General features: G+C 43.6%; 1 protein-coding gene across 8 annotated transcripts in view; it reads right to left on the bottom strand.

Moving 5' to 3' along the window:
• Positions 1-6541: 6541 nt before the first annotated feature.
• The window catches only part of HIVEP2 (HIVEP zinc finger 2), a 134924-nt gene continuing 122636 nt past the window's right edge, over positions 6542-18829 (bottom strand). For all 8 annotated transcript variants that reach the window (XM_063390238.1, XM_063390239.1, XM_063390244.1 and 5 more), the window contains 3 exons: positions 16598-16699; positions 15137-16047; positions 6542-9100 (listed from right to left, as the gene is read on the bottom strand). In XM_063390238.1, the coding sequence (XP_063246308.1) occupies positions 8276-9100; positions 15137-16047; positions 16598-16699 (1838 nt within the window). In that variant the 3' untranslated portion in view covers positions 6542-8275. The remainder of the gene's footprint in view (positions 9101-15136; positions 16048-16597; positions 16700-18829) is intronic.

Raw genomic sequence — 18829 nt, 5'->3', positions numbered from 1 at the left:
GCAAGAAGGGAGGGATGGGGAAGGGTGTTTCTGGGATCCAATTTTATTTCTCAGTGCCTTACTCTGATTTTATTGGTAATAAAAACTATTTCCCCAAGTTGAGTCTGTTTTGCCCTTAACTGGTGAGTTATCTCTCCCTGTCCTTATCTCAACCCACAACCTTCCATCCTAATTTCTCTCCCCTGCCCAGATAAGGAGGGGAGTGACAGAGTGGCATTGGTGGGCACCTGGTGTCCAGCCAGGGTCAACCCACCTCTGACGCTGATAATTTTATCACCCCGAGCACCAAGCTGAAAATGGTCATTTCTGCTGAAATAGACAGTATATCACAAAACTTGTGTATAAAATCAGTAGTTGGCATCCCATTACAACATGAAGAATGCAGATGACTAAATTATCGTCACAGCTGATGTTTCTGGAGCAAACAGACTAAAGTTAGAGAAGGAAAGAGACTCTATCCTATCTATTTTAAACAGTCAGGGCATTTCTTATTCACTGCTCTTTTTAATTTATGGAATTCTCAGGTAGTGTGCATTGTGACAACATATTTTTGGTTCCTGTCTCATATTCCCCCCCAATATTTGACGGCATCGGTTTTATTTTCAATACCTTAAATTTTTAAAAAACCAGAAACCAAATCATTGGAGGGTTTAGCTTGTCCCCTTTCCTGGAAAATAAAGACTGCAGGAGCCAGGAAACTTTGCAAGCTCCAGGATACAGAATTTCCAAGCGCTTTTTGGGAGCTCCTGGGACACTGACCAGCTAGAGCAGCCTCAAGCAGAGCATTGGCCTCCAAGGCCAGCATCTCTGCAGCCTCCAGCAGCTCCCTGACCTGCCCCACTCAGCTGAGGCCCCCAGCCAGCACTGCCCCACCAGTGGCTTTCATAGCAGTGGCCAAGACAGCTCACAGCTGTGCAGTAGCAGCTAGAGAGCAAACCAAGCCAAAGTTTAGGCTGCCTAACACAGCACTAACTCTCACTTGGATTTCTGCATGGAAATCCAGCAGGTTAGTGCAAGGCAATTCTCTAGGCAGTGGCTGATCCCCTGCTCCTGCAGTCTGGCAGGAATCCAGCTCCGCAGAGAGCCAGCAAAAACGTTTCACAGGATCCTGCAGAGCAGGGGCAACACCACAGGGGCTTTATCTCCCTCAGCTTCTTCCTACTGCCTGTGTTAATTGATGGATCAGGCAGCAAGACTTGGCCTATAATGTCACCCAGTTCCCTTCACCCCCCACCCTGACAGATCAGCTGGGTCTGAATCCCTTTTGCTCACAGAAGGGCCAGAGGAAATGCAGATGGAAAAAACTATTAGACTATTTAGCCCATCTCCTGCCAGAAAAGGACTGCTTCCTGCAGTGCTCTATCCCTTTGCCTTTCTGATTTTTCTTTTTTCTTTTTTCCCAGAGTTAAAAGATCCCCTCTTTTCTGTATGTCCAAGGAAAATTTCTGAAATATTAAAAATTAGTCCAAGATGTCTCGCTGTGCCAGCCCCATGTGTTAAAATGTCATCAAGAAATATGAAACAGAGAGGAAAAACCTTGTCACAAAACTGGTCCGCTTTATCATTTACATTTTTCCTGGCAGTAAAAACGAACTGGGTATTTCAGCCATGAATATTGGCTCATTGTTTCATTCATTTGGTTTTTTCCTCCTTTTTTTCTGGCTAAATAAAGATGTTTTGGAGGAAAGAAAGATTGTGGAAAATAACAAATGGAGGTGAAGTGCCAGACATCATTAAGTTAGTCATTAAGATTTTAAGGGCCAGATTTTCACATGTGGCCAGAAACCAGCAGTTTCTGCTGATAACAAATGCTCAGCACTGCTGAAAACACTGACCACTTCATCTAAGTGCCTCAAAGTCTAGCTCTCCAGAAAACCCGGCTTTTCTAAGAGTCATTCTTTCAAAATAACCCTTTAGACATTTTAAGTGTATGCCTGTTTAGGAAGAATAAGCACGCGGGTTCTTCCCTAGCCTTCCTTTGCCTTGCAGACTACTGCTAATGGGCTTATGTGCTCAGAGGATTCAGGGTATTTATACCAGAAACAAGGACATTCAGGGCCCACCTCCTCCCACGGCCCAGAGCTGCCCCCCAAGGCCCTGGCAGAGCACATCTGAACCAGGCAAAGACTTTTTTGCTTCTCTAGGAACAGATGGGAACGAAAGAGGTTGAAACGGCAAAATGCCAAATACTCTGACATTCCTCTGCAACTTTAGCAGCAAGATTTCTCATCACCTCATGGAAACAAGCCTTCAGAGACTACACCTCCTGCTGTTAAAATGAATGTGGAAACTCCATTAATTTCTATGGGAGGGTGTCAGCCTCTTCTTATATTCTGGCAGGAGATGGAGGAAAAGAAATGCTGTTCTTCAGCACAGAGCTGGATCTGCCTGCACGGGCTTTCTCCAGCTCACTGGGTGCTCACGGGGCTGTGTGCTGCCATGCATATTCATCCCGCCTGTTTCGCTTTGCAGCGCTCCTGTCGCTGCAGAGATGTCACTCATCAGGAAGGTATCCGAAAAGGCAGTTTATATAGTAACATTGTTTGGCTTTTTTTTTTAATATGCCTCCTGCTGACCAAGCTCCCCTCGACATGTCAGCTTCAGAATGAATATTCATACAATGCACAGCAGCAAGGAAACTCACTAGAGCAGAAAATTTTTCTGGTTTTCAGAAAGCTGTTGTTTTCTTCTACCACTGCTCCCACCAGCCTGCAGTCCAGCCTGCAAGCAGGTCTCGTAGGCTATTTGTATGCTTGAACAGACCTTGGAGGTGTTGGGCTCCCAGAGCCCCTTGGCTGCCCTACAGCAGAGGTGCACTGGTGCCTGATGTGCCGTGGGTGAGAAGCTTGCCTGTAGGACATGATTTTGCAACATGTACAGCAATGCACAGTGCAATAGAAGACTATCCATAATTCTTAAAGTGCATGGAAAACAGCACCAAGGCACCTCGTGCAGACACCTGCCAGCATGGAGAGACAGCAGTCCTGAATGCCACTTTGTCCTTTATGGGGACTCTTGTGGTTCATGGTTTTTGCTCCCAAGGATGAGTTTCATTCAGTTCTGCCTCCAATTAAGATAATCTTGTATGAAAAGATAGAGACATTTCCTTAACTTCTATCATATGCCTACTAAAGCCTTACACATATGTACAGGCCACCTCTATACTCACAAATTAAAGAAACTCTTAGAAAGAGTTTTTGTCACCAAGCACAATCACTTGGAAAAGACTTGTGTACACACAACAAATCAGCTTATTACATCTCATGTAGACATAATCACAGGGGCAAAAGCCAAACATTTTGCAATGAAAGCTGTCTCTCACGTTCCTGGTGCTATTGGTGGTTTCAAAGCCAGTTAAAAGCAGGCATATTAAAGATAGTTTCAAACACACGTGACAGATGTAGCATACGTAAAGACCTCAAGAATAATTGCAGAGCAAGTCAAGCCATCCAGCATTTTCATCTTAAATTGACCTTACAGTAATCATATGTTCAAGGTCTGGGTTCAGTATGTGTAATCTGTGTTTGAGAAAAGGCCACAGGAACATTGTCACTGTAATAAACTCAATTAGTACACAGACTGCTGATTTTTTCATGCAGGCATTTTAACTGGAAAAAAAACCCCAAACCACCAAAACAGTGACTAGACTAAAATGTATGGTGTGCTGTGCAGGTTTTGCATTGAATATCCTGGATTTACTTTAAGGGCATTCTTTAGAGACTATCGATTGAGATTTTCAGGGGTGGCTAAATGACTTAAAAGGATAACTCCCATTGTCTTGTTCCACTGGACAATTAAATAAATCAATAAGGCTTGTTCTTCCTGAGCTATTTAGGGCAAAACCCAATAAAGGATTCAGGCACTGTAACACCTCACTTTTGTGATTTGTTCCTCACTCTGAAGCCCAGAATTTGAAGTTTTGGCCTGCATCCATTGGACATAAGAGACCCAGCCACCTCAGACAGGAGATGGTTGCTAAGTAGAAAGTATGTTTGGAAACTGTGCTCTCCCAGCTGTCTAGAAGACTTCAGGCAGAGAGCTGCTTGAACTCAGTCCTTGTCCTTCTGAGTCTCTGTCACACCACTCTACTCCCCAGCTTTCCAGACAGCTCTCTTCCTACCGAGCAGGGCACATCCAACAGATCTTCCTCTTGAGGACAATAGCCTACAGTATTGATGATCCAATGAATCTCAAATAATTTGTTTCACAGTAGGAGAACTTCAGCAGGAAAGAAAAAGCTTCTTGTGGGGCACTTAAGGGCACTCTCCTAGGAGAATGGAGATGTCCATATAGTCAGTTTCAACAGAGATTTGGGGTGTTTGGGGTTTTTTTTAGATACCCATAAATGGGGACCAAATCATTAAACTAATCTGTAAGAGGTGATGATAGTACTTGCCAATATATTGGCCAGTATAATTCAAGAGGGAAGCATATTTCATCATATGTCAGGTATTTTCAAAGACCCACTCAGAAGAGCAGGTCCCTTGCAGGATGTAGGGCAAGAAATCCATACTTTCTGGTGTGCATGTCAATGTGGGAGGGGAAGAGGCTTGAAGCAGTTCCAAGCAGAGAAGTTCACCTCATGCCCAAAAGCAGTGAACAGCTTCAAACAAGGCAGGATACCTTGTAAACTGAGGTGCCTCTAGGGTTATATGGGAGTTCACTGCAATCATTCTTGAACTGAAAGTTTTGTACTTAGGTCCCTTGACGCTGTTTGGGTCTGTTACTGTTAATGATGCCCTTTATTGGTGCTAATTATTATCCACTGCTGGCAGTGTGTCGTGCAGTGGGGAAGTCCACACAGAAGTACTTAACATGCAATGGAGTTACTACCCTGAGTCAGAATCTAAAGCTTCGTGAGAGGATTGTGCAGGCAGCTATATGAGACTGATACACCCTCTGTCTTGCTGATGCAAGCAAGTCCTGAAGTGACTCTGGTGACAGTATTCTGAGGGAAGAAAATAAAGAGAGCTTGCCAGAGCATCTGTATTTCCCTTGTGCTTTACAGAAAAGACATATGGATCTTCATAGAAAATTATAACCTCCTTGAACAATATAATAAGTAATTATATTCCTGACATGGAATTTTTTTAGCACATCGCATTTAAGGATCCTTGTTTGGTTCTGCAGTTTATTCTGGAGTGCCCTGTCAAATCTTTTCATCCCTTTCAAAATCACAGAACATTTACATCACAGAGCTCAGGGCTGCACTTTTTGGTCCGAAGAGACCTTGGTGCATCTGAGTATTGTGGAGGAACCCCCTCCCCATCACCCTCGGAGGGGCTGCCTCACACAGGCAGCTCCAGTCCTGCCCGGAGACCGAAATTCCCAGCAGGGAGCCACGCAGCTGCCTTCCCCTGGCACGGAGGCTGAGGCCGTGGGCTGATCACAGCGGGGCACAAACAGCCCCACACCATCATCTCCACAGGCAGCTTGGAAGGGGCTGCACTGGGAAGGGCATGGCAGAGCTCTCATGGAATTATTTGCCTCCCAGTCCCAGTTGCTGTGCTTGCTATGTTGATCCTGAAAATTGCTCATGCCTGGGAAAATTTTGTCAGACCTATTGCCATTGTGGGCAAATACCCAGGGTGTGGGTCCTCCACACCCTTTCCAAAGCATGAAAAGCCATTATTGATGCCTAGGCCTTGTATGAGGATATGGCATTTTTCAAAGCACTGTATACACATTAGCTCATTGAGAAAATACAATTAAGATTGTAAGTACCTGAAACCTCTTCAGAGTTGCTCCACTGTAACCCAAAAATATCACATGTAATTTCAGTGATACTTGCTCATGGATTATAAAAAAATGCCCCAAGGCTGAGAAGGTGGATAGCAAATTGCAACTGCAAATTAATTAAAATAATCAAACAAGTCAGAGGTAACTCCCACAGTAAGAGGATTGCTTACAAAGGCAATGTTAATAGAGCATTTACCATCAGGGGTTGCCTGGTTCCCTTTTAATAAAATATCTATGATTACCTGATTAGCTGATCATTGTGCAGAGCATTTTGTTCTCAATACAGCCATGAAGCCCAGGAGGAGAGAGGCTTTTATCAGATGGAGCTTGTTTATTTAAAATGTATAATTGAGTTCTCCTTTTTTTATGGAAGCATGATCCAACAGGCTGCTTGTCTCCAACCACATACACTGTTTCCCCTCTCTCCAGTCTGAGATGAGCCAGTTTTCTGGCACATGCTTATCTTGGCAAGGTTACCACAATGATCTGGAATAAAGGCAGAACATTGCAATGGGTATGAGAAGCTAACCTTTAATGTTTAGAAGCGGTCACCGTCCATTATGGTATTATATTAATCATATGCCATCGTGCTAGAATTACGACAACATGCCACCTGTGACTCTGTCCCTACAGGGTATTACTGGAAAAATAAACTGGTTTGGTTTGATAAAATGCAAGGAAGCCAATATATGGTTCACATTTTTCACTACCACTCACATTTTTAAGGGTGCTTCTTGTGCAGAATGCTGGAACACCAACAAACTTGGAAAATTCAAAGAACACATGAAAACTAGACACCTCGTGCATGTAACTGTATATTTATTTCTTTTTAAAGAACACTCCTTAGATGTATTTTCAATATACAAACTTGTTTTCACAGATTTATAATCCACTAAATAGCACAAAATATAATCCAGGTCGTTGGTTTCTTTCATCTGTGCATATGCATGCGTGTGTTTGAGTGTGTGTGTGTGTGTGCGTGCATGCGTGCACGCATGCTGCTGGTGGAAGTGGTAACCCACCACACGTGTTCAAACACAAGCCCGGGCTCCTCCTCCCTTCCCTCTGGAGCAAACCTTGCTCAGATGGAGACCCCACGCTGGAAGACTGTGACTTTCTTGCCCATGAAACCCATTTCAGAAGAGGCTGGGGTGGCGGCGCTCTCTGCCTCGCCGGCAGGGCCACGCACCTCCGTCCACAGGAGAGGACGGAACAGGACAGAACGGGAGCCTCCCCCGAAGCTGGCACGGGTATTGCAGTAGGGAGTGGCCAGCTGTGGAGTTCAAGTGCAAGGAAACACCTTTTTCTCCTCTCCAAACCCCTCTCTGACACTCCAGACACCTCTCCATGGCACCTATGGCCCTCGGTCAGCCCTGAGGAGCAGGGGACTGCCAGGCTCGGCAGGGCGCCGTGTGTCCAGCCAGCAGGCCAGCTCCTCGCCCAGCGCCGTGCGGCCGTAGGGGCCTTGCCACCCTGCTGCTGGATCCAGGGAGTGGGACAAGACGCTGCTGGACTCTGCCCTCTGGCAGCCAGCAGTGCCCCGGTCCCGCTCCTGGAAGCACCAGCACAGCAAATCTTGCCGGTCCCGGTGAGCTACACAGATGGCACCAGTGATGCACATATTTACATGGGGTGGAATGTTTTCCCATAGCTTTTTAAGGAGTATATAGATCAACATGTTCACATAAGACCAAATACTTTTAATATATTTATAACTGTTTTATAAAGCTTTGAAAAAACTCACAATAGCACATTGTTTTACTTTAATGCTTTACGGTACTATCAGTTTAAAATCACAATCAGCACTTAAGTTATAGTCAATCCGGCAAACAAGAGACAAAAAAAAATTACAAGAGTTAAGAACTGACTGATACATCTTTTATCTTTTTTTTTTAACTAATGCATAAGTGCAGAATAAGATAAGATACTCTAGTTTAAATATCTTGTTTTACAATATACATTTTGTTCTAATTACGCAACAGTAAATCCCATGCTTCACATAGAAAAGCAATCCACAACATTAAGAAAAAAATTTACAATTTATGAAACAAAGTAAATAAATATTAGTATTACAGAATCAGAGCTGTACATAAAAGCTGTTCAGTTTTAATCATATAAAAATATGTTTTAGTGCAACCTCACATATATTGATGCTGTTCTGTTTTACATCATTTAGATCCAAGTGTCCAAAAAAGGAAAGAAATTACATTTATTACAAAGCAGATACACAAATTCTAAAATATGTACAAATTACTGCTAAAAAAATGCTTATAAGAATATAAGCAAAGTAAAGAAAAGGCACAAACATCTGTACAATTTAAAAGTACCAGACCCAATAAGAATTTCAAATTTAGTTTTGGTCAGGTTCATGATGACTTGTTACTTTATCTAATTCTTCTGATATAACAAAAGTATATATAATAGCAAACTACTGTAACTTAGAACAGGCATGCTGTAAAGTTGAATACTTTTTCTATCTCTAGAAAAAAAAATAGGTGGGGTAAATGTATGGGTGAAAGTCTCCATGCATCTCAGATCAATGCGGCTTGCTCTTCTCAGATGACGGATCTTTCCTTTCCTGTGTGCTTGATGGGGGGTCGCTCCTGCCGTGAAAGCCCAGCTGCTGGACATCCACAAAGCTCTTGCTGTAAAAGGTGGGATGGGCTAGCGCAGTCTGTGATGTACCAAAACTGTCCTGTTCACCACCGTGCAAGTCAGGATGGGTGGCTGAGGCACAGGGCTGGCCCGGCTCAGATCCACTAAAGTGTTTAATGCTAAAATGTGCACTTTCTAAGGGTTTCTGGGGAGGCTCAGAAGGCCTCTGCAGCTGCTCCGCCCCGTGCAGAACGGCTTCTTCTGTGGCGATCCGCAGAGAGGCTATGGCTTTTGTACAAGTCTGTATGTTCTCCTCCTGCTCCCTCTCGGTAGCCACGACACTGTCCTCGGACGCGCTCTGCGCCAGCAACAGCAGCGGCGAGGAGGGGGCGCTGGGGGGAGCGGCGGGGTGCAAGCTGTGCAGAGAGGTACGCTTCTCATGGTGCTTAGAAATACTACCCGACTCCTTTGTAAGGGCTTCCGCAGTTCCTCTTTGCTTCTCCTCGGAGACCTCCCTCTGCAGGGCCAGGGTGGACGGAGAATGTAAACCTGAAAGGGCCACGGGGACTGAATGGACCATCTGGATACCCCCAATAGGCATCATGGGGATAGGTGCTCGGATCTGTTGCTGGGAGTGTAGTGGAAGGTGACTGAAGACGTAGTCGCTTGGACCTTCGGGGAACAGGCTAGACCTGCGGTGCTCCATGCCTCCTTTTTCTCCATATATGTTGAAGTAAGGTGCCTGAGACAATCCCCTCCTCTGTAACTAGAAGAAAAAAAAAAAAAAGAGATGTCAGCACTGCTGCTAGCAGAATTCTTGTCTGGCTGCCAAACCACCTATCTGCTTTCCTGTCTAATACAACCTCCCATTCACGAAGCACCTTTCATGCAGATGGATCCCAAAGCATTTGGAAAACTCCACTAATTGCATATCCAAACAACAGTGGAGGTTTTGCTTAGCTCAGCCCTACAGGGCTCATGCCTCTGAGGTGAAAGGCAGTGGCTAGTTAAGAGAGTTCAGCAACACAATGCAGCAATTTAGGTCAGGAAGTGGAGGGTATTATATTCAACTGAAACTTTGAACTGAATTGGGGTAGATTTTCATTCCCCAGGAGAAATTTGGCCAGGAGATCCATCTTACCTCTCTTCTGGAAACTACACTGGTATTTAAAACTTTATTGCAGAGAAGTACACATCTGAACATCCCCTGCTCACCACCACTGCTTGGTGTAACAGGGAATATCTGGCAGCCCATATATATTTACTGCCCTCTGAAAACCTGCTGTTAAGCCCCACAGAAGGCACTTGCTGCCTGGGAGCTTTACCCAGTCCTTGGTGAAAGCAGGTGGGCATTTTCAAGCAAGTTGAAGCGTCTCTGTGCAATGAAGACACAAATTTTTCTACTCAGTGAGACAGTGGAGCACCCCTCTGGCTTATCTGCGGCATAAACAATAAATAATAACAAAAGCACAGGCATCAGCTGTGAGCAAAAGTGATGATTCTATCCCAGGGAGACTCACCAACTCATAATAGGATTGAGAAGAATGGGGGATTTTGTGACGGCTAATAAAAGCCAATCTCGCAATATTGACATTTTCACTGCCTTCCCATTAGTTCCTGCCTTGGAAGAATAAATAGCTCCATCTCCACTCAGTATTAAATATGCCCTGGGCTTTTGGGTTCCTTTTTTTTTTCATTCTTAAGTTTTAAAATTTGTTTGCTGTCTGATGATTAAGTATCATTTATTGCTGACCAGAAGAGCAATGATGAAGTGCAGGATGACATTTTCATAATTATATGTGGGATTTGGCCACACAACTGTCAGGGACTCTCATATGAAATTAAATGAATGAAAATGCTCATCTCTGCTCTGTAAATTGACCAAACATGGATCAATTGCCCCAGAGCTGTGATGCTACCACAGCCTTGGTGTGGCAGCCCGAGGACTGCACCGCTAAATGCCAACGCATTAAAGTGGCAGCACTTCACTGCTGGGAAATCCTAGCTCTCAAGGCATTAAGCAACCTCTTGATCCCATCCCAGGGAGCTGGTTTAGGGGGCAATTAAAGATTCAGTTTCTGTGCTACCCAAGGGCTCCATCTCACTGTGCTCAGATGTTCTGTCCTGTTTAATATAAATCAATGTTGAGACAGGAAAGGGTGACCCATAACCATCAGAGTCAAACTTCAGAGATATTATTCAGAGACTAATCTATGTTGGGAATTTTCCTATTCAGAAAATGAGATGCTTAAGTTTCATAAAAGAGAAACTGTCATAAGACAGCACAGTGACAGCACATTATATTGCTGAATGGGGAAAACCATACAAAATAAACTGCAGTTGCCAATCCACAAGACAATTCACCTACCCTGTCAATCCTTCCTGTTGCTAACTTCACCTCTGCACAGATGCTTGCCCCCTATTTTTTTTTTCCATCTTTGGTCTGTCAAACAGTTTCTCAGTCATATTGTCCGTCTGGATATTTCCTACACCATGACATTTATTACTGTTACATCTGATGTGAACTTGGGCTAAGGGAAATTGAGTAAAAAAAAGAGTAAAACTCACCAAAGAATAAACCTAGTCACACACAAATCTCTAACTGAGAAAGACATTGGCTTCATCTTCTACCCTGCCAGAGTTTCATACGGGAATAGAGCAAGAGTCTGTCCTTGTTGGAAGTGGCTACAGCGACTGCTGTGTGCTTTAAGATCAGCAGCATCATCCAGTGTACGTCTCAAATGCCCGATTTTAACATAGACAGTGACAGTGTGTGCATGTCACAGAATACCTTCCAAGCCTGGCTGGGCACATGCTGGATTATTTTTCTCCAGCTCTGACAGGTAAATTTGGAAACAGATAACATAAATGCTTGCAAACACTGGTAACTGTTCCTACCTCTTACCCTGCTTTTACTTCCTTACCAATATCTAGCATTTTCATTTCTACAAGCAGACGAACATATTTACAGGGAAAGACTGTCTTTTTTCAACAAGCATCCTGAAAATCTGAAGACTTTCTTCAGTTGGCAGGGCAAGTTATAGGTGACAGAGCATAGTGCAGGAAATCACAGTATCTTTTTGCAGTGCAGTCAGAATGGGTTGCTGTCAGTGCTGTGAGCTGAGCTCTTCTCTTTGTCAGGTGATGGGAATCCAGTTCGTTTCCTATTAATTCTCATTTGTTACAGTTTAGCATATTTCCCTTCAACTCCAGGTGACATATAATTTCCCAAGCAGCACTATTCTGTAGCAGCTTTTCACTAAATGCTCTGACATGGTCACAAAGCTAGACTGCTACATCTCAGCCCCAAGCAAAGCCATATCCAGCTTCGTAAGTGCCCCAGAACGTCCCAGGGATGAGACAGTGTTTACCCTGTATCTGGTACATCACCCAAATCAGGCTGTGGGACATTAAGAGCAAGATCACATTTCAAAGCCAAGCACCCTTCACAGACATCCTCTGGGCAGCCTCAGACCACAGCTTGCAAAAACATGTTGGGTGGGAAACAGTCTCTTAGATTAGAATGTCATAATGTACTTGAGGTTTTTTAAAGACCAGAAAACACTGAACTCTGTAGTGAAAATCAGTAACAGAGCATATTACCAATGTGCCTCCTGAAAGACATGATGTGTGACTATAACTCCATATGAGTTACATGTAAGTGACTATAACTCCATATGGGCTTCACTTTCAGGATCAGCTCAATTTGCAGCCCTACAGAGAGTGCACCACAGTAGCCCAGATGCACCAGTGAACCTATTTACAGTTTACCTGGAGTTCAGAAGTTTCTGGCTCTCTGTACAAGAATGCATTTCACTCAAGATGATAAAGTAGCAAGTGTTTGGGACGGGGTTTAATATCCATGTTTGGGATGATCAAAGGACCTTAAGTCCTATCAACTTTCAAGTGGTCATAGAGGTGCCTAATTCCTTTCAGCCCTTCTGAATATATCAAGACAGGCTTCAGACTTCAAAATAAATGAGATGAGCAACAAGATGGCAACACAACCAAAATCCACTACTGCCTAGAAGCTAAAATGTTTGTGAGAGACAAGTCTGTACCACTCACAGCAAGGCATCTTCTCGATCTCATTGTGTCTATCCTGGGACCAGAAGAAGAGGCAAAGGTTCTGGTCTGCACTGGGAAGCAGCAGGGTGTACTAAGGGTTGGGACAAGCAGGAACAGAGTGAAAACTGTTTGTGCTGGATCCCACATTCACAATGCAAGTGTTGTGGGTTTGGAAGGGAAGGTTGCTTCAGATTAACCCTATGTGGCCTCTTTGCAGTCACTTGAATGGCAACTCATAGTTCAAGTGCTGCCCTCCTGGTGCACATTTTCAGTTTAATTCCATTTGACAACAATTCAGGTCACTTACTCCAAGACTGATCTGAAAATGTGAGTCAAAGCACAAAAATTATGACAACAGAGACAAGTGCCTGATCCAAACTAAAATGCTAAAAGAGAGTCACTCAGGATGAACAAATAAGCCTTCTTATTCCTTCTCTTTCTCTCAGAACTGGCAGAAGATGACTGGGAAGAAGAATCTGAGCCCTTTGATAATGGTATCAGCCTCCTCAGTAAGGAAAGAAACCTCTGGCTGACAGAAGAGAAGATCTCGATTGTATTTAGAGAGCAGAAGATATCTGGCATTAATTTTAAAGACATCAATTTAACTTGTCAAAGCCAAGTGTGACCCAGCATACACTAAAGACTTAGGCTACTTTAGAGAGAGTATTCTCTTGCAAGAGTGTATCCTGTTATTGACTGCCAAAGGAAAAAAAGTGTGCATTTTCCTGTATTTTTATACAATCTTAAAAAATATTTACTTTCACCATGGTCTTTTCCCCTTCCTAAACAAATAATTTTAATTGCTTTCTATGCCCGAGCACTTTACAAGCCTTTTCCACAAGACCACCAAAGGGCATGGACATCCAACAGGAAGGAAGATGAAGGGCAACTAGACCATCAGTTGAGCAGAAAGAAAACTGGCCTCTTCTGGGAACTGCAAGCACTAGAAGCACAAAACTGCCCTTATTCCTGCAAGGACTGGGAACCCAATGCAGCTCTTAAAATATTTTAGGGATTGTAAACTGGCACGTGCATCACCAATGCAGCTGCTAATGATGTTCTGGTTTGCTGGATTTCACTACTCTAAAAAGTGAAAAACAATCTTTATTCCTTTACTTCTCTGACAGCTTTCATTTATAGCAAGCTCAGGTGTTATTTGTCTTCCCACATGCTGAGTATAATAACTTGTGTTTCATTTAAGCTTGTCTAATGTTTGGCTAAAGTACATTTTCCAGAAAGGCATCAAGAGATGAGGAATTTATCTGTCCTTCCCTGCACTCACTTGTTGCAAAGGGCAATCATCCTCACTTGTCATCTTTTTCATTTCAGTTTGCCTGGGCTCTGCTTCCAGTGATGCCTCCTGTATTCAGGTTGTAGTGACTCTACTGAGGTCTGGCCTTCTCTCTCAAAACACTCAATGTACCACCAAGTTACTGATGCTTTCTGTAAGACAATTGATTTTTACATTGTGTTTTTCACTGCCACGTGCCTGACTCTACCTCAGAAAAAGGGAGGCTTTAGAAGTCCATCTGGCATGGTGGACTTTTCAAAAGAAGGAGTGAGAAATGCTAGGAGAGTCCTTACAATGTGTTAAATGCCTTGCTGGAAGGTGTGCATAACACATGCTGATTGTATGAGCTCAGGGTTCAATTCTCCTCCTCAGAGGAACACTGCAAAGACTACATGGAGAGCCAAGAAGACTGGGAATGGGGAAGCAGGGAGAAGAGGCCAGCCAGGAGAAGAGCAGGGAGCAAGGAGCTCTGAGGTAATCTGAGACTGTCACAGCTTGCCCACATTGAACCCACACACAGACAGGCAGTGAGAGAGCAGCCACAACAGCAACATGGCGAGGGAAGCATAGTAAATAATAACTAAATTCACACCTAGCAAGGCCATTCCTTACCTCTGAAGATATAATCTATTTTTGGAGGAGTGCTTTGTGAATGCTAGGGCTGGTCAAAAGTGCCAATCTGGCAGTTTCTGAGAGCTGATTTACCAAAAGGGAAGAGGACAGACAGCAGCTGCACAAGTTTTGCATATTTCCACCCAGACAGTTGTGGCACTTTCTGTGGGGCAGACAGCTGCCTGCTCCTCTCACAAAATAATATCATTTAAATTCCAGCCACAGATCCTGATTTCAGTGTGCACTCTGCTTTTCTTAGCATTTTTATTAGCACTATCTTAGCATTTTTATTCCATTAAACAATACTCAGTGATGGGCACCATCTCACGAGACAGGGCTTTAAGCCTTGATCTTGGCTTGATCTCACCTGAGAGTCCAGGAAGTGCAAAATTTTTTTACACTGCAGAAGCAAGCCTCACAAACCATGTAAGCCTTTTGGACCATTTAAAAATTATACATATATATGCATATACATATACATATACATATACATATATATATACACATACACATATACGTATATATACACACATGTAATATAGTGAATATGGAGGCATAAAATCCAAACCAGCCTAATTTCTTTGAAGTTGATGGAGCTACTATTTTACCAAGTGAACCCTTGTCCCTTAGTCTGACTCCAGTGCATCTAAATGGATCAGCACCCTGACTTGGTCCCTGTCAATTCCAAATTTTTTTGCATTTGTTCCAGGACTTCCCACCAAGGCTCAAAGTTTATGTCTTCTTCTTCCACAAAGCTGCAAAGATTTCTGAAATGCACAAATTCAGTACAGTTTTTGTACAAGAGGAATGAAAACACTCTTTCATACTTACTGAATGTCCCACTGGAATTGATTCAGACTGTAAATATTGACCCATGGACAACGCTGGATTATGGTACAAGCCCCTCCGGGGAGATGCTGCTCTGACGGAGGCCATATACCTCCTTTCTTGCCTGGGAGACAAATCTCTTCGAACAGACACATCTTTCCCTGGTGACATTGGTCTCCTTGGCGATAGGTGACGTCTGGGTGACACGTCCCGTCTTGGTGATAACTCTCTCCTCAGCACAGCTTCCTTCCGCGGGGAAAGGTGCCTCATGGGTGAAATATCTCTTCGGGGTGACAGATGCCTTCTGGGTGACAAATCCCCTTTTGGCATTAAATACCTCTTTGGTGAGTTATCTCTGTAGGGTGAAGAATCGTAGCCAGGTGACGATTGTCGACTGGAAGGTGAGAGGGCCCTCGGAGAAGAACTGGGATCTAACGAAAGCGTGTAATCCTCATCCATGCAAGTGGGTATGTCCAATCTGTCTTTATCGGGCTCTGAATCCGTACTCTTACTCTGGAAAAACCTCTGATATTCTGTCATTTGTGTGTCTTCACAGGAGTCACTTGATGTTACAAGCTGAGTGACCTGAATGCTAGGTAAGGTGACCAAGTAACTGATGAGGGAAGAGTGTCCCACAGGAAGGGAGCCCTCAGGGGAAGCCCCCTGCGATGCCCCAGCCGAGTTCACTGACAGGGAGGAGAACCGAGGGGGCTGCGGGCTGGTGCTTCTTGATCTGGTTTTTGGTGTCGAGTCTCCCTGAGTATCATCGAAATCATCCTCATCTTCATCATCATCATCATTGTCATCGCCGTCCTCGCCATCCGACTCCTCCGCATCAGAAAACTGGTGTTCTGCTGACAGCCCTGCCAGGTTGCTGCTCTTCTCTGCCTCCTGCTGCATGTCCTCCATATTTTCTGAAACAACCACAGCAAGTCCAAGTGATTAGCACATATCCCACCTCTCACGCCTCAACCATTCCCCACCCAACACACTCACTGCCATCGCTGGATGCACTTCATCTGGGATGCTGCATAAAGTCATTCCTCATCGATTAAAACCATATTTTTTTCAAAATAATACCTTAAAACTCTATACTTGAAAGAAAATATGAAAGCAAATTCATCCTACACTACCTTGGCACTTCACCAAATGTTGCCATCTCTCATATCTTAAGTGGAAAGATTGGGAACCTTGTATGAAACAGATGACAACAGGCCATACTTTTATTTCTAGCGCCTCTTCATGCAAAAAACGTATAATCCAGACAACTAGATAGGATTTCTTTTTTTTCTTCCTGTTTATTAAGAAGTTAACTCTCAATAAAAAAATGCCCCAAATACTCGTATTACATTTTCCCATGCCCATCACTGTGCTAAAGTGCAATGAGTCATTTGCAGATTCCACACTTTCCATACTTTAGTTGGAATGAGGCCATTCCAACTCAATTACATCATTTTGACATACCTGCTTCTTCAGTTTCAGCATCATCTACAGATGTCATTGATACTCCAAGCTCCAAGCATTTTTTCATGTGTGCTTTAGACTTCATATGTTTTGTCAGATTTCCTATGGATCAGAGATTAATGCAATTAAAGGACAACAGCAAAGATCACTTTTCAAGTAAGGTTTTGGTTTATCTTAACTCCATTGTGCTGCAGATGATGGGTTTTAGCTTTAAAAAACACCCCAACAGACAGGCTGACTCATCTAGACCATTGCCCTCAGAGCCTGTTTTAATGACAGTGCATTTTCATATCTTAAGAGAATAAAAAATTAAAATAAACTCAGGGCCTGAGAGGTACATAGACATATTTGCAATTTTCCACATGATATTTAGGCATCCCTATAAACCTAATTTTTGGATGGTATCTATTCCTGGACTTGCTCTTCAGGATATGTACAGACTGCATAGACATCAAAGTAAGTCCACAGCACGGCAGCCATTCAGAGCTCATGCTCCCATTTACACAGTGGCACTTTCAAGGTAAGGGCTCTTCCATTTACTTCACACATGGTTTCCAAATTCTCCGTGCATTTGAAGTATTTGGAAGCAAAAGTACCCCACCAAAAAAAAGACAGTTATGGGAGATTTCTCTATGCAATCTAATTATTACCATATAATTGCAGTCTCTGAACTGAGAGGAGCTGTGCTTACAGCACCCACCTGGGATGTGGGAAATTCAGGTTCAGCTCCCAGATTTAGAGTACAGATCTAAACCAGACACAGCAGAGATTTGAGAGCAAATCTCCCATTCCCCTGAGGGAGCAATCTAACACTAGACTATTGATTTTCTGGAGTGCCTGTCTTGGTCTGTTTTTTCATGGATAAAAAAACTAGGTTCAGATTGGCCCCAAAAGACATTTCATGACAAAGAATCTTCAGCACAAAGCACAAGCTGGAGAATATCGCTCTAATCCATTAGCCACTTTAGTCTTATTTGCAACACCCAAAAGGGAAAGCATGGCACAAGCGAACCCAACCCCCTACCAAGACATGGTTCTTTTTAGCTCAAGGAAAGCCCTCTGGAAAAGCATTCATGCTGCTTCCAGGACCTCAATCAGCATCTCCAGATGGTGTTGTGGCACATGTCATCTTGGGGCAGGAACACCAAACCCCTCTGCTGGATAGTGCAGGTGTATTTAGAAACTCACAAGTCAGGCTCTTCTCTGACTTTCAGCTCCAGCTAGTTCAAATAATTTCCCTCTCAGTGGGAGTTTCTTGTGCCTGGGCACTGCTTGAAAAGGCTAACTTGGCTATTGAGGCTGCTGGATGGCTAAATGCTCAGAAAAACTAAAAACCTGAGCACCTCTGAAAGTTTGTCCCCTACAAACTCTCAGCAAAATAGCAACAATAGTTATGAGGCTGACAACTGCTTATAATCAGTAATACACCAGTTAAACACTTCTTGTACTTCGAAGACTAGCCTAGTCTCTTGCTACTCATGCCTTTCTTGTGCAATAGGAAACCTCCTCCTCCATGTTTCTTCTTCTTTGCCAGACATGCCAGCCTCAGCAAGCAATTTCTATTTTTTTTTTCCATGCCACCTCCTCTTCCTGGAATGTTGTCTCTGAACACAATTGTAAAACCACAGTACTGTCATGTACTTCAAGGCCCTCCTCAACACCCATTTCTCCAGCAGTGTCAAATGTAAGCCACGATATGAGGACAACTCATGAGATGGTCTCCTGGGACTACAAACAAGCAGCTCCTTGTCTTTGTCTCTACATGCCCATGAAAGTTTTCATCTTAAATTGGGTTGATGGGTCTACTACCATCCATCAGCTATTCCCATCTTTGGCACAGGAAGAAGTGCTGGAGTCATGGAAACTATTACAATTCTCAATCCTCAAAACAGCCATGAAGCTGCACTGGGATCTTGGGAGAAATTTCCTTCAGCTTCCTCTCTCCCCCTTTAAGTTTCACTGCACTGGGACCAGAATCCATTTCTTTTGTCTGCCAAAGGGAAGCTAAGAAACTGAGAACGTAAGGCTCATTTAGGCTGTGCTACAAAGAAATGACACCAAGGAAAGGATTTTTTCTTTCAAGGGGATGGTTGCATCACAAATCTGAATTCCAGAGAATATCATTATCTGTGGCCTCAGGGTGACAAATGGAAGCTTTTTTCTGTGCTGATAAATACATGTGAACAGAAGCTATCAGATCTCTATTCATAATTAATGCCACAGTGGATGGAG

This window comes from Prinia subflava, chromosome 2, assembly GCF_021018805.1.
Source record: "Prinia subflava isolate CZ2003 ecotype Zambia chromosome 2, Cam_Psub_1.2, whole genome shotgun sequence".
Lineage (NCBI taxonomy): Eukaryota > Metazoa > Chordata > Aves > Passeriformes > Cisticolidae > Prinia > Prinia subflava.
Note: the sequence above shows the minus strand (reverse complement) of the source record. Positions and strands in the feature narration are given on the sequence as shown.